The sequence below is a fragment of the Prorops nasuta genome, unplaced genomic scaffold, assembly GCF_024137725.1.
Source record: "Prorops nasuta isolate Cenicafe-Biocafe unplaced genomic scaffold, Cenicafe_Pnas_1.2 PNAS00002, whole genome shotgun sequence".
NCBI classification, from domain to species: domain Eukaryota; kingdom Metazoa; phylum Arthropoda; class Insecta; order Hymenoptera; family Bethylidae; genus Prorops; species Prorops nasuta.
The window spans coordinates 616,434-630,593 of record NW_027116799.1 but is presented as its reverse complement, the minus strand read 5'-3'; the positions used below and the strand labels follow the sequence as shown (position 1 = coordinate 630,593).

The window sequence follows — 14,160 nt, the reverse complement described above, 5'->3', positions numbered from 1 at the left end:
AATTAGTTGAAATAATAAATCAAACATTTTTTCACGCTCTAATTTATTGCACTACTGCATCGATGTAACAAAAGAAATAGACCTCAGATACATCAAATTATAGCCGTTTTCCAACAAAAACATAAATACATTTTGTGATGCTTGTTATACATATTTATATGTATATATATATGTATATATATATATATATATATATATATATCTCCTTCCACGTGTGTCATTAATATATTGCTGGAAAACGGCTGAAATCATACTTTTTCACATTTTGGATTGCTTATTATTAGATTATTTATAAATATAAACTAATTATATATTGATTAGCTATAAATATTACAATATCTGTACAGTTAATAGCAATTAATTATTAAAATTCTACAAGCAATCCAAAATGTGAAAAATCATTCTACATATGCTCAATTGCTCGATGAATTTACGCCTGAATTTGAATAGTAATTGTCGATTAGATGTCTGCATTATTATAACTAGAACCAGAGGATTTCTAATAATTCTAATCCCAACGATTATGAATACCGGCCGCCGGTCTATAATCCCATGATATTCCCATGTGTCTCCCATGCATATCCATGATTCGAGAGGTAATGTAGTTTCTAAAAATCTAAAATCTGCAATTGTACCATGGTCACTGAAATTCTCAGTTGTGATTGGTTAGTCTTCTTCCTACTTTATACGTCATACATATACTACGACGGAAAACAGCACTTCTCTTCTTCACAACTTCACAGTCACAGTTCCACTGGTTCCAGATTCCAGCTTCCATCAGTTCCATCATCCAGTTCGCGTTTGTTGCCCGTGAAGGATGCCTTCTGCCAACCCCAAACTAGAAAAACAGGCCTCTACGGAGACCTCCGTAGAACCAATACGGCAAGCTATTACTGCTATCGAGCACAAAATACGGAATCTTGAAAAACGAAAGGTACGTATAAAGTGTTTAGAGTCTTACACGCTTTTTTCATAGCCATCTAACATATCTGTCAATCGCAGCGGCATTTCCTTGTCCAGTCCAGTCCGCCATAATCCTATACGCCATGTGCTCTCGCATTTTCTAAATCATTAAATTTCACTGATTTTACCAATAACTTCATATTTTAATTACTTTCATTGATTTTTATTGTCTTTCTTCTTGCAAAATACTCCGAAAATGTACATGATCTTTAGCGCACCTACTATGCAAATTTTCCATCACCAAACTCATATCATGGCGGGCTGTGTATTTTACACGTATGAATAATTTTGCGAATATGACGCTTGTCTTAATTCCTATTATATTTACCAAAATACCTTACCCCGTGTAAATATAGGTTTAAGCATGTATACAATTATTTTATCGTTTTTAAACTCTAATAGTTCTTAAAATTTCTATTCTTTTCTTATCTTTTTTGTTTAATAATATTAACGTCTCTATTAACCATGTATTGCTTTTCTGTTTAAAAATTGGATCACAATTTTTTTTTATTCGTTTTGTACAAATCTCAGCATTACTCTATACTATCTTTATTGGAATTAATCAACTGTAATATATATTAATGGTTGCATTCACTAAAGACAACAATGTGTAGCTATTGAGTGATATTTATTACAATCTTAGTACTACATTTTAATTATGAGATGTAAAAATGATAGCCAATAACATACTTTGCTCATTCAACAGTTGTCTTTAGAGAATAAGGCAAATGAATATTATTTCTAGCTTAATATTATATTTTCTTCTCTCTCTCTCTCTCTCTCTCTCTCTCTCTCTCTCTCTCTCTCTCTCTCTCTATCTATCTATCTCTCCATCTCTCTTTCTATATATTTTTTACAATTATTATATCCTTATTACATTATTGCCATACCTTGAAAGGTTTGTCAATCATATATAAAAATTACTCATATTATTATTTTTTTATACTCAGGGTAAATTAGAATCCTACAGGGATTTACAGAAAAATGGGAAAGAGCTGAATAATGATCAGAAGATAGCAGTTGCTAAATATGATGAAGTTCAGCAAACTTTAGAAATTACTAGGGAGTTGCACAAACAAATCATTGGTTATGCCAATGGAGCTGTCAAACAGCAAAAAAAGCTGGCACGTAAGGAGGCTGTTGAAAGGATGCAACAGGATATTGCTAAGGTATCAGTGTTAATTATGGTGCATGTTTGATTTCATGAAAGTACAAATTGTTTTGACAATCATTTTAGGTACGCGAGGTTTTAGTCATACAAGACATTTTGGTGAATATGGGTAATGAATCTGCACGAGATGATTTCCTTAGTGGTACTAATGGTGCTATAAAACTATCAGAAGAGGACATTAAATCCTTAGACAGCTTTTACAATGAAGTTCTAATGACTCATCAACGTGACGAAGGTCAACCAACATTTGTTCAGCAAGTTCAAAAGATAGCAGAGCATTATGTAGCTGTGGTTGATGGAAAACAGCGGGAAGTTGTTGGGACAACTTACAATAAATTGAAAGATTTGATTGCATCAATTAATCAATGTGGTTATTTTGATCAAGTACGTGACACGGAAACTGCAGTGGACGAAGTAAGTGACACTTCCTTCTATGGGGGGCATAAGTTAATTATATTCATTAAATTATATTTAATGATAACTTTCTCTTTATGCTCAGGCTACCAAGGCTGTATCTGAATCACAAATAGCTAGTTCCAATGTGAAAGAACAAACCCCCGAAGACTATAATTGCGCAGAAAGACACATTCCAACAGAATCAATAATCCCTATTCCCAGCTTTCCAGTTCAGGTAGCTCCTATTCCCGTTGTCTCTGGAGCTACACCAGTACCTGGTCCAATACCAGTTGTAGCACAGCCAATTCCATCACATCCTGTGGCACCGGTCGATACGTCATATTATACCAACGCAGCGGGATTTGTAGCACAGCAGGCACCACCGCCGCCGCCGCAGCAACAACAGCAACAGTCGCAACAACAGCAGGCAGTTCCCGCTGCACCAAGAATCAATGATGTTATAGGAACGCCTAACTTCTTCTTTTTGCAAGAGTCCGAATTAGATTCACCGGATGTAGCATCGCAAGCGCCGATAGTGCCAGCACACATTCCTGCCGCAGTAAATGCGCCTATTCCATCTCAAACCTTTACAAATCAGAACTTTGCGAGTACACCTGTTGTACCGCAGCAAGTTATCTACCAGCCACCGCAAGAAATAGCTCATATTCAGGGCTTTCCTAATCCTAACCCTCCGCCACCAATACCAATGCCTCCATCTCATCAGTCAACGAATATAGCGTATAGCCCTCAACATCCAAATACCTTTCCACAGCAATCTCAGCAAATGTCTACAACGTCACAACCAACTCCATCGCAGTCATCTCAGCTACAATCTTTCGAGCCAGGGTCTGTTCAACGTGGGGAGAATCAACAGCAATCACAGTCGCAGCAATCCTTAACCACTGAAGTAAGTAGTTGTATAATAATTATTCAGGTATGTTTGTTTTAAAACTTTCGTTACAAAATATCTGTGCAGGACAAACCGGAACAAACTCAAACTCAGGATACGGCAATTGTGGAAGCAAGCCTGGAGCATTCTAACGAACCGGTCGATTGGTGTCAAATGACAGAAACCGGTGACTGGAATCAATCCGACTCAGTACAACATTCTGGCTCAGATTCACAGCACTCTCAGCAGCAACAGCACGGATCCCAACAAGCTTGGGGTGATCAACAACGTAGTACGTATAGAGGTAGAGGCGGAAGAAAAGGAAATCCTAATGTATATAATGGGAGAGGAAGGGGTGGTGGCGGCAGCGGTAGCGGAGGATTTCAACAAAACGGTCGTAGTAGCCAAAGTGGTATGTTTTGTCGATAATTGTATATAGGTCCTTCGTTTGCTGTTTAAAACAAGAAGATTTAATAATACTTAAAAGATGGTGGCAGTTGAAAAATTAGTCCAATACAAGTTTTTAATTAAAGTGTTCACAGGGTAATACAATTAATTTAGATTTGAGTAGTCATATGAAGGTCACCTTAAATTTGTTTTACATTAGCATTTTTATACAATTGCATATTCGTACAGCGCATTTTTAGAATTAGAAAAAAACTTGTTAATTCACTATTTAATCGAAGTATTTACTAAAATACGAGATATACGGTTTTAAAATCATATATTTGTGTACCATGTTTTTCTAAAGTTATGCACGATAGCTACGCACATGCGGGCATTCGCTTGAATACCTATTACTTTAAGTTGGAGGCTGATTGTCAAACGACTTTCCAAAGTTAAAACATTGATTCTTACTAATTTTGTCTTTATTGCTTTCGAACATCTCGTATTTTAAATATTCTTCAATTGTCTATTTCCTTTAAATACTATTCAATCAATTTGTTTTATGCGGAATACTGTACATTTGACATGATTGTTTCAATACGATATATGATTGACTAAAAATTTCTTTTTACTTTTGATATAGGGGCGTATTATCGTAATAATGACAGCAATTATCAAAATGGTTATCAACAACAACGTTCTTGGGGAAGCAGTGACGGTAACAATACGCAGTTTAATAACAACTTTAAAAGGAATAACGCTTCTACCGGGCAAAGGGGAGGCTCGCGTGGCGAGCGTGGTATTGAGAGAGGTGGTAGAGGACAATTTCGTAGTCAGCGGGGAGGAGGAAGTGGTGGTAGCAGCACTCGCGTCAGTTATGCACCTCGTGGTAAACCGCAAACACAGTAGTAAATACTTAATATCATGCACGGTAAAAAGAGAGGGGGGGGGGGGGGGTAAAGAGAAACACTACTATGGCAGTGTTTTAAAAAGAACAGAATTCACACTCGTCTATTTATAGAACTTCCCAAGTCAAAAACTGAAAATACGTTTGTAAAGTGCATACGTATATTATATTTGTGCTTTAACCAGGATATTGTATAGAAATAAGAAAAATGCTTATCTCACTGCAGTTTACATCGTAACATATTGCGTCAAATATATATTAGATCATGGGGATAATTGCATTTTCTTTAACGATAGTTATAGAATTTTGTAAAGAGAAAGATAAGAAGGAAGGAAAATTTGAAACCAACTAACAACCAAACAAATATAGGTATACGACTGATATTGTGACTTAGGGTATTTCATAAATAAGACATTCAACAATAAAAATTGTTTTACATTTCGATTTGGTATATATGTTCAGAGATAAATTTAGTTGACTTACGCGTAGGTCCATGATTATCTATGTGATATTTAAAAGTGGTAAATGGCCAAATTCGAACATGTAAACTCACTATGATCACCGCCATACAAGTATTATTGTATTGTGACAGAAGGCAGTTTTCACAGGGCAACAACAGCATATTAATGAATATATAATATATATATGAACATATATATTATATATATAAATATAAAAAAAAAGATAGAAAAATAATTTTATTAAAAAAAGAATTAAAAAAAAAAATGAAAACTCATGCAAACATCTGAAATAAATGCACGAACTCGCTCGAATAAGTGATTTAAGAACTAATAGGTGAAGATCATAATAAATATGTCATGCGCAATGATAAATCTCTGCTCTCGAATAATTAAGGCATTTATTAATAATTACATAATTGCTTTAAACATTTCCTCTTTTTTACGTCCTACAATCTCTTCTCACTCTTACGTTGTCCCTACATTTTGTCAAACAGTAAACCATATTCGCAAGCAAGTTCCAATTCCAATTGACGTTGAAGCGTGTATGATAAAAGTATCAATTAGAGTTATTTAGGTAGTCAGCAGGCTCTTGAAGATGTATCAATGCTATATCATTCCCTATGAAACAGTACTAGATTCTATTCTGCTCTTACTATTTTTTTCTTCGAATCGCCGAAGATATGCAAAAGTATGAATGCAAAACAGAGCTGCTTCTACTGTAATTTGACATAACGCAATGTTTAACAATCGTTTGAATCAGTAAGCGTAACAAGAGTAACTAATAAAACCATTATGAAACACTGTAAAAATCGATTATATGAATGCGAATATTGTTCGTTTATATACATTCATTTGTAATCAATCGCCCATCTCTAGTTATGTTTAATTATCGTATAAATACAACTGTATCTTCCAAATAAAGAACTTATTGAATTCTTTTTGTCTAAGTTGTTATTTTCTTAAATGAAGATTAAAAGTTTGCTAGATTAAGTATTTAATTTAAAAATCCGTAAATTGTGTCATATACGCTGCATTTCGCTTCGTACATACATGCGCATAAAGGTACGTTTTCATGGAACCTTTCATGCTCGTCGTAGGTGACGTAGGTGTAGTAGAAACCCATCACGTGACCCGAATTTTCTCCTGTCGGACTATTCTGTAACTTTCTCACCGATGATTTTATCCTTATTGTTAGACGCAATTAACGATAAATATCGTTAAATATAATGATGAATATCTGCAGTTAATACAATTAATGGCTTTCCATACGAAACGTTAGAGAGCCACTATTTTCTACAGAGCGTTATTTAGGCTAGTCAGCTGTCAGCGATGCTCTGGCGCTCATAAAGGAAAGCCGTTTATGTCGATTAGTTCACAACCAAATCTTCGGTTTCCAGATTCTTACCCGTTATGTATAAGATTTGTCTACTGTTCCATACTTCCACGACGTGTGATATTGCAGCATAGGGGTATAAACAATGCGAGATTTGAATGATAAAGGATACAACAATACATACAATTGTGCAACTTATTTACGTTTATCTATTAATAGTTTTATTTTTCACACTTTTATTTTTAAATTAGTTAGAAATTGAGTTAAGCAAACTTGTTTCTTTATAAATACAAATGAACTAAATTAAAGGAAATCATATCTAAAGTTTTTCTTAATTTTTCTTCTTGCTGCATATTATCAAACCATCTTGACACATGAATGTATTTGGCTTTCTCTTGGTTATTCAATGTATTCTGTAATAAAAGCAAGGTAAGGATTACATTGATCTGTTAAATTTACTAAGGATTCCTAGCATGCAGCTTCTATATTCTTAGCTATTACCATTATTGAATGTAGGGCATAATACAGTGTAATATCTGCAATAGTTTTTGTTGTACCAGTAATGTAAGTTCTGTCCCTCAATGCTATATTCAATTCCTGAAAAATAAACAGCATTTTAAATCTAATCTTGTATTTTTTAATCTATACTATAATCAGAAGAACAAAGTTGCAACATTACCTTCAGTATTCTTATGGTGTTTGCACCAGAATCAGAATAACTAATACATAATACTATATACTCCAACCACTGACGTGTTAAAGCTTGCATTTCTTTGTCATTGCCAAGTATGCCAGGGCACTTTGAATTCTTCACAAGTGCTTGAATTAAAGTACTGAAGCCTTGGATAATTTCATTATTCTTTACTGTTTCAGCAGTAATAGTCTAAAATCATTTTATTAAAAATAGTCTTAGATATAATTCTAGTTACTTTATTTCTTTCTTAATTAATCTTGATTACGGTGAACACAAATACTTTAGATATACTGTTATTTACAATTCATCATGTTAGGCTCTAGATGTATCTCATTTGATAAATATTTACCTGATTTTCGTTCATATATAATTTTCCAGGAGTTACATCCAGGTACTCAGAAATTTTATTTATACAATCAATATAGCATAAGACCATGATGAAAATGGCTTGTTTTGAAACTAATTAAAATAGAGAAAAATAGCAATCACGCGGGTTAGCTGTCTAGTTATGCCCTTTTATTTTTAGGTTATGTTTGTACTCCAGAAAAGAAAGATCGGAATTTGGAGCAAACAAGAAAACTTATTTTGTCCCATTACTGTTAAAAGTCATAATCATAACTAAGGACGCACTATAACATTTCATAGGGGTTTATTTTACTTATACATATATACAATTTATTACAATATTTAATAAAATACGTCGCGACAGCACAGTAGCAAAAAAGCTATTTTAATCGTCCTGTAATAATTACAAAAATGTTAAATTATTCATTGGCATGAATAGAGCAGGATGAATGATTACTTTAATTTCAATGTAACCAAAAATAGCCTTTTCTATTATTACAATATAATAGGAAAAAAATCAAGTTATTTAGGAAGTTAAATTAGTTTCTGAAAATATTATCCTTATTTAACATCTATCTGCATGTTTTAAAAAGTTATCCATATAATATAAAGATGAACAAAATATGGATTCATATAAATTTTATCGAGTTTTTGTTAAATATTAAAATCAATGTGTGGTGTAAAAATTAATATTATACTTATATATTTCATAAAATGTACCTAAATGAAAGTAATACATTTATAAATATAATTTGTTATAAATGTACATGTATAAGAGTACATGTAAGTCATTTTGTAATTAAGAATCTTTTTACTCAAATGATTAATTTAAGTTTTCTAATATAAAATTCATCATTCGAATACTATTTCTTTTTAACAAATATCACTGAGCTCTATTTGCATATATTAACATTTACAGCATCTTTACACCTCTAAATGCAGGTACTTTTTTCCAATAGTCAATTTGCTACATTAATATAATCTTTTTTCATATGAAAATAAACCATGGACATTACCCTCTTGCTGAGCTGAATGTGTTCTCCTTTCGAATCTTAATTCCCCTTTGTACATCATAGTTCTTAAATCAGTAACAGATCTAGCCCCAATATCCTGACAGCCATGTTTAATACCACAGAGCAAGTAAGGCAAAAACTTAAGAACTGTTCCTTTATCAATAATGGATCCACTGACACCCTGTGCAACTTTCATTTTATCCATTTCATTATGGAAATATCTATCCATAGCTGAACCTTTGGCATCCTTCCTGTTCATTGCTTCTAAAGATCCCATACCCCTATATTTCTTTAGACGGACACCATCACTGAAGAAATATTCTCCTGGAGCCTCAGATGTTCCAGCTAGCAAAGATCCCATCATCACTGTGCTGGCACCTAAACTCAGCCCTTTAATGATATGACCTATGGTTTGAATACCTCCATCAGCAATAACTGGCACTCCAAATCTTCGTGCATATTCTGCAACTTTATACACAGCAGTTGCTTGTGGTCTGCCTACTGCCATTACTTCTTGTGTAATGCAGATGGAACCTGACCCCATTCCTACACGTAATCCATCTGCCCCTGCATCAATGAGATTTTTTGCTTGCAAAGATGTAACAACATTGCCAGCAACAATTTGCAGGTCTGGATAGTTTGCCTTAATATACTTGATCATGTCAATTTGATATTTAGAATTGCCTTGGGATGAATCAATGACTATTACATCAACACCAGCTGCAGCAAGTAATTTTAATCTCTCTTGATCATTTTGTCTAGTTCCAATTGCAGCTCCAACTAGCAATTGCTTATTCTCATCTTTGCTTGCATTAGGATAACTACGGTTTTTCTTCAAATCTGTTTTTGCCATGAGGGATACTAATTCACCCTTGTCATTAATTATAGGAAGTTTACCTTTCTTGGATTTCTCTAAGATCACATTTGCTTCTTGTAACGTTACTCCTGATGAAGCAGTAACTAGATTCTCAAGTTTGGTCATTATAGCTTCTAATTTAGTGGAAGATTCATATGGAGAATCTTCAAGGAAACCAATATCTCTTGATGTAACAATACCTAGCAATTTTCCCCCTACTTTTCCTGTATCAGTAATTGGTACACCACAGAAACCATGCTCAGCTTTTACTTGGAAGACATCATGAAGATTATGATTTGGTGATAATACTACTGGATCTCTAATAAATCCATGTTTATATTTTTTTACCTACAATGAAAAAAAAAAAAAAAAAAATCAATTATACCATCAGTAAAAGACAGGTGCAAGAATAATTAATTATAAGAGTAACATTTTAGTTGTTTAATCATAAGTAAACTTCTGAAGAATACAGTCAACAAAAACTAATGCGTCAATTAACGTGCTACGAAAATAGCGTTTTATTTTATCAGCAGCATTCAGTAAAATTATTTTGAAAACCGATAAATATAGGAAGAGATTGGATGGATGAATAAAACAAAAAACTGCAGGGGGTACAATACAAAGACATTTATGTTAATAAAATATTAATAAACCAGATTTAATAGCAATTAGGGAAACCGGCTCCAGCAGCGATGACAGTCGAAGGGAAGATAAATTTATTGTCTAAAAATAAATGATACGTAGCCGGCATACCTTATGAACTTCGTTGGCTTGATATTCTGGGGTACAATTATGATGAATTATACCGATACCGCCACAAAGTGCCATGGCGATGGCCATATCGGATTCTGTAACGGTGTCCATTGGGGAAGACACTAGGGGCGTTTTCAGATTGACCTTCTTCGTTAACGGGGATACAAGGTCAACTTCGTCAGCGGTAAAGTCGATGTAACCAGGTAAAATAATGAAATCATTATATGTCAGACCGTCACCGTTTGAGAACAATTGTGACGCCGAAAGACCATCTTCCAGCGGCGATTCTGCCGGCTTTGCATTTCCAGTAAAATAATCTGCCATGGTATTTCAATTATTTATTAATTAGTAAATTAACGCGAAGAGCTTTATTGGGTATCGACAACGTGGTGCTTGATCCTTCTGGACGATTCAAGAGACACGTGCGCGTTCTGACTTAACTATACGGAAGCCGCCAGGCAAAATGACCGAAAACAACATTCGCTTGATGCTTATATACCCTTCTCCTCGTGCGGGTGTAGTAACGGAGACCGGAGTTTGCCTCGTGCTCGCAGTTTTTTCCGAATACTAGAGGTCGACACTGTCCATCTTCCGAAGATCCACGCAAATTACCGAACTCCGAGAGAACGAGACCGAGAAGCACCAATATTTAAATTTTAAACGTTCTCCCTAGGTATTTAATTTTACACCTTGTTCTGTTATTTATTTTGCGAAATAATCTATATAACAAAAAAATCTCTCACCAACCAATTATATAATTATGAGACAAATAAAGATGTTAAAATAAATATCTATGAAGACATATATTTTTTATCGGATTCTTTGAATTATTATTTGTCGTTATTAGATGAAAAGGAAAACATTTCATTAAAACTATTGAATATTTCATCACTGGTTTCTTTGTAGGACCAAATTACGTAGTCCAAGAACAAATCTATGTAGCTTGAATCTTCGTACTCATTGTACTCTTCGTTAAACAAATAATTGTACATTATTGGTAAAAATACGATCAAAGCGTATATTAAAATTCCAGTAAAAACTACTAAAAGAATTAATACAATTATTAGTTATTAATTTAGAAAAGAATATTCAATAAATAAGATCAAATACCAATAGTTTTAATCTCGAAATTATTCCTGCTTCCGCCCTTAATCCTTTTGCAGAACGTCGAGGATATTATGGAGTCGGCGTATTTCTTTCTAGGAATCCTTAAAAGTGCAGTTCTTTGCATAATAGCACTATCGCTTGCAGCTGTTTGATTGGAGAGCGATTTCATATGCTTATTTCTGAAGAGTTGTTGTGTTTCAATATCCTCCGCTAAATCTTGTGCAGTTTTATCTCTAAATCAGTTGCAACGTTATATATTTTCTTTAATTAAATTTTTATATATTTATATATCATATAATAAAAGTATAGCGAATAAAACTTACAATGTTTTATTGATCATCGAAGACAAGACTGTACATCTTTGTAAAGTTTGGACTTCCGATTTTACAGAATCTTTCTTGTCATTATCACTATTGCTATCATCATGCTTGAATTCCTTCATCAACGTCGAAGCTCCCATGGATAGTTGATGCAAATACGGATCGTCCAAATTGCCATCGTCTATTTCCAGTCTCAATTTGTTGAAGTATTCCCAATAGCTTTTGTTCAATAATTCCTGCGTTTGCGGAGATAAAGGGGTTGGCTTTTCGAATAAATCATCATTATTGTTTACCGACGAGTCATTTAATTTTTTTGCTGATGCATTCCGCGTGTTATTTGGCTTATCAGGAGAATCATCGGCGCAATTTGCTTTTTTATTTGTTCCAATGGAAATTTTCCCTTTATTATCTAAATTAAATCTTTTCAGAAATTGGTGACTGTATTGATGCTTAATAAAACGACTAGGCAACAGCAAAGTGCAATCTGATTCTGTGGTGACCAGACGAGCTCTCTTTTGTACAAATGATTTGACCTTCTTTGCGGAAATTGCAAATCTTTTTCGCCTATATGCAATACGCGATTGGCAGCTTTTTAATGATTTATTCTGACGAGGTTTCGCATCTCGTAATCTCTCCTTAGCAAACAATTGCTTTAGTCTTTCATTTTCCAAAGCGTCATCTATACTTCGGAATGAATTGTTCTGCACACGATATTTCCTTGAATAAAATCCCAGATTACATTTATCAGCATTACTTAATCTACTCCATTTCTTCTTGAGTAACAAATATCGCAAGCCATCTGAATTTCTTCGTCTGACGTGTTTTCTTAATTTATAATTTAGATCGACGGAAGTATCAGAATTGTATTTGTTTCTCTTTAAAGTGGAAAAATTCACGTTTTTTTTCAAAGATTCAGCTTCTCTTCCGTTAATCTCCGATGATGAGGGAGGGACATCCAAGGTTTCTCTTTTGTCTTGGTTCAATATTTTTAATGACAAATCTAAATTATTCGAAACAGTTTCTTCCTTAATCTTATTTTCTTTGATAATTTGATTTGTATGTTGTTCTGATGGCTCTGTGTGCAAATCGACTTTTTCGCATGTGTCGCCGGATGTATGGAGAGGTAAATTTTGATAAGCTATTACAGGTACGTTATAACATTGGCCAGAAATATTGCGAGCTGATTGCATATTTTGTTGGGGCACTAAAACAATGATTTTCCCTGGAGTATCTTCCTGAATCGTAAAAACAGATATTTAATTACTGATAAGCAATGAAACTTTGATAAAAAGTTATTTACCAATTTATCCGTATTTAATATCGAGGAGCAACCATTCAAATTATTTATATTATGCTCCTTTTTCATATCTACGTACTGACTTGTATCCTTATTCGCATTAATATTAATCGCCGCACTATCGACTTCATTAGAATGTAATTTTTTACAGCTTTCTTCCAAAGGGTCTATTTTATTCTCTGTCAATTTTAAATAATCTTTATTGCAAGAATTTTCTACGTCTACATCAATTTTGTTCGGAACCTCAGTTGAATTTGGTAATTCAGAATCCTTGGAAGATTGTCTACAAGCATTTTGACAAATTAAACAAGTGAAGCGTTTTATATAAAACAATATCATACGTATTAGTATCTCCTCCAGGGTGTATTCTCTCTATTTTTTCTGGGAGGGATTTCGATTGATTGGGAATGATAGAGGTGGACCAAGTGTTTTGCGACTCCGTTATTTGACTTTTGATATTGGTAACTCTAAAAAAGAGTTATTTAGCAAAACCATTTAGAAGTGTATAACTGAAGAATTAATCAATTTAAACCTTTTAAACCGTGGGTCTAAACAGCCTGGTCTTCTTTTTAAATGGCTAACGGAAGTATTTTGCACTGCTTGGAAAACTTTGTTTTTTTCTTGTAATTTTGTGGGTGTAACTTGCCTATTATTTTACAAGTAATGTGGAATAACTGATTGTTACATGAGAAATCATTAGAGCAGATCTGATATTTTAGACAAAATGAAACTTACTGGCACTCCAAATGTCGAGTTGCAGAGTAGCTTTTAATCGTGCTTCCTTTCAATGTAAATAATTGTGGTTGTCCAATAATATCACCAGCATCATCAATCAATTTACGAGGTGGTATTTTTGGCCAAGAAGGATCAGGGGGAAGTCTAAAATTGTACAAACTTGATACATGTGTCAAATGAAGTATTTTATTTTATTTAACTCACCTTAACGAGCCAACATATTTCTGCGGCCTGGGTAACAAGCTTTCTTTATTTACTGTAAATTAAATGTAATGATTAATATTACTATAAGATAATCATATATTTTGGGCTTACCATTTATATTTAATTCAAGACCATTCATCTCTTCATAGCACGCCATTTTAAAGCAATCTAGCATCTCAAAATTTTATTTTCTACATAGATAAATATTTTGCAGATTATTGTTACACCATAATGTATAAAAAATTTAAGGGATAAAGAATAATGGTTACATGTTGCTTCCCGTAGCCTATAATTCAATTAATCTGATTGAAGTTATTTGAATATAAAAT

At 33.6% G+C, this 14,160-nt stretch overlaps 4 protein-coding genes across 4 annotated transcripts; 1 reads left to right on the top strand and 3 right to left on the bottom strand.

Annotated features, from left to right (window-relative positions):
* Positions 1-775: 775 nt before the first annotated feature.
* On the top strand, positions 776-6,112 carry Capr (Caprin). Its single transcript, XM_066730792.1, has 6 exons — positions 776-934; positions 1,914-2,132; positions 2,201-2,548; positions 2,634-3,437; positions 3,507-3,831; positions 4,450-6,112. Exons 1-6 carry the CDS (start codon positions 818-820, stop codon positions 4,713-4,715), a joined length of 2,079 nt encoding a protein of 692 aa, XP_066586889.1. The 5' UTR covers positions 776-817; the 3' UTR covers positions 4,716-6,112.
* Positions 6,113-6,258: 146 nt separating this feature from the next.
* Positions 6,259-7,692, bottom strand: AIMP3 (aaRS-interacting multifunctional protein 3). Its single transcript, XM_066730817.1, has 4 exons — positions 7,551-7,692; positions 7,187-7,390; positions 7,009-7,104; positions 6,259-6,920 (listed from the first exon to the last, which is right to left on the bottom strand). The coding sequence occupies exons 1-4, from the start codon at positions 7,635-7,637 to the stop codon at positions 6,789-6,791; spliced, it is 519 nt and encodes a 172-aa protein (XP_066586914.1). The 5' UTR covers positions 7,638-7,692; the 3' UTR covers positions 6,259-6,788.
* Positions 7,693-8,505: 813 nt separating this feature from the next.
* On the bottom strand, positions 8,506-10,759 carry LOC136775750 (inosine-5'-monophosphate dehydrogenase-like). Its single transcript, XM_066730804.1, has 2 exons — positions 10,169-10,759; positions 8,506-9,763 (listed from the first exon to the last, which is right to left on the bottom strand). The coding sequence occupies exons 1-2, from the start codon at positions 10,490-10,492 to the stop codon at positions 8,519-8,521; spliced, it is 1,569 nt and encodes a 522-aa protein (XP_066586901.1). The 5' UTR covers positions 10,493-10,759; the 3' UTR covers positions 8,506-8,518.
* Positions 10,760-10,998: 239 nt separating this feature from the next.
* On the bottom strand, positions 10,999-13,988 carry LOC136777569 (uncharacterized). The gene is made up of 9 exons (XM_066733981.1): positions 13,943-13,988; positions 13,832-13,883; positions 13,628-13,771; positions 13,425-13,538; positions 13,234-13,359; positions 13,112-13,175; positions 11,599-12,470; positions 11,279-11,508; positions 10,999-11,207 (listed from the first exon to the last, which is right to left on the bottom strand). The coding sequence occupies exons 1-9, from the start codon at positions 13,986-13,988 to the stop codon at positions 10,999-11,001; spliced, it is 1,857 nt and encodes a 618-aa protein (XP_066590078.1).
* Between the last annotated feature and the right edge of the window lie 172 nt (positions 13,989-14,160).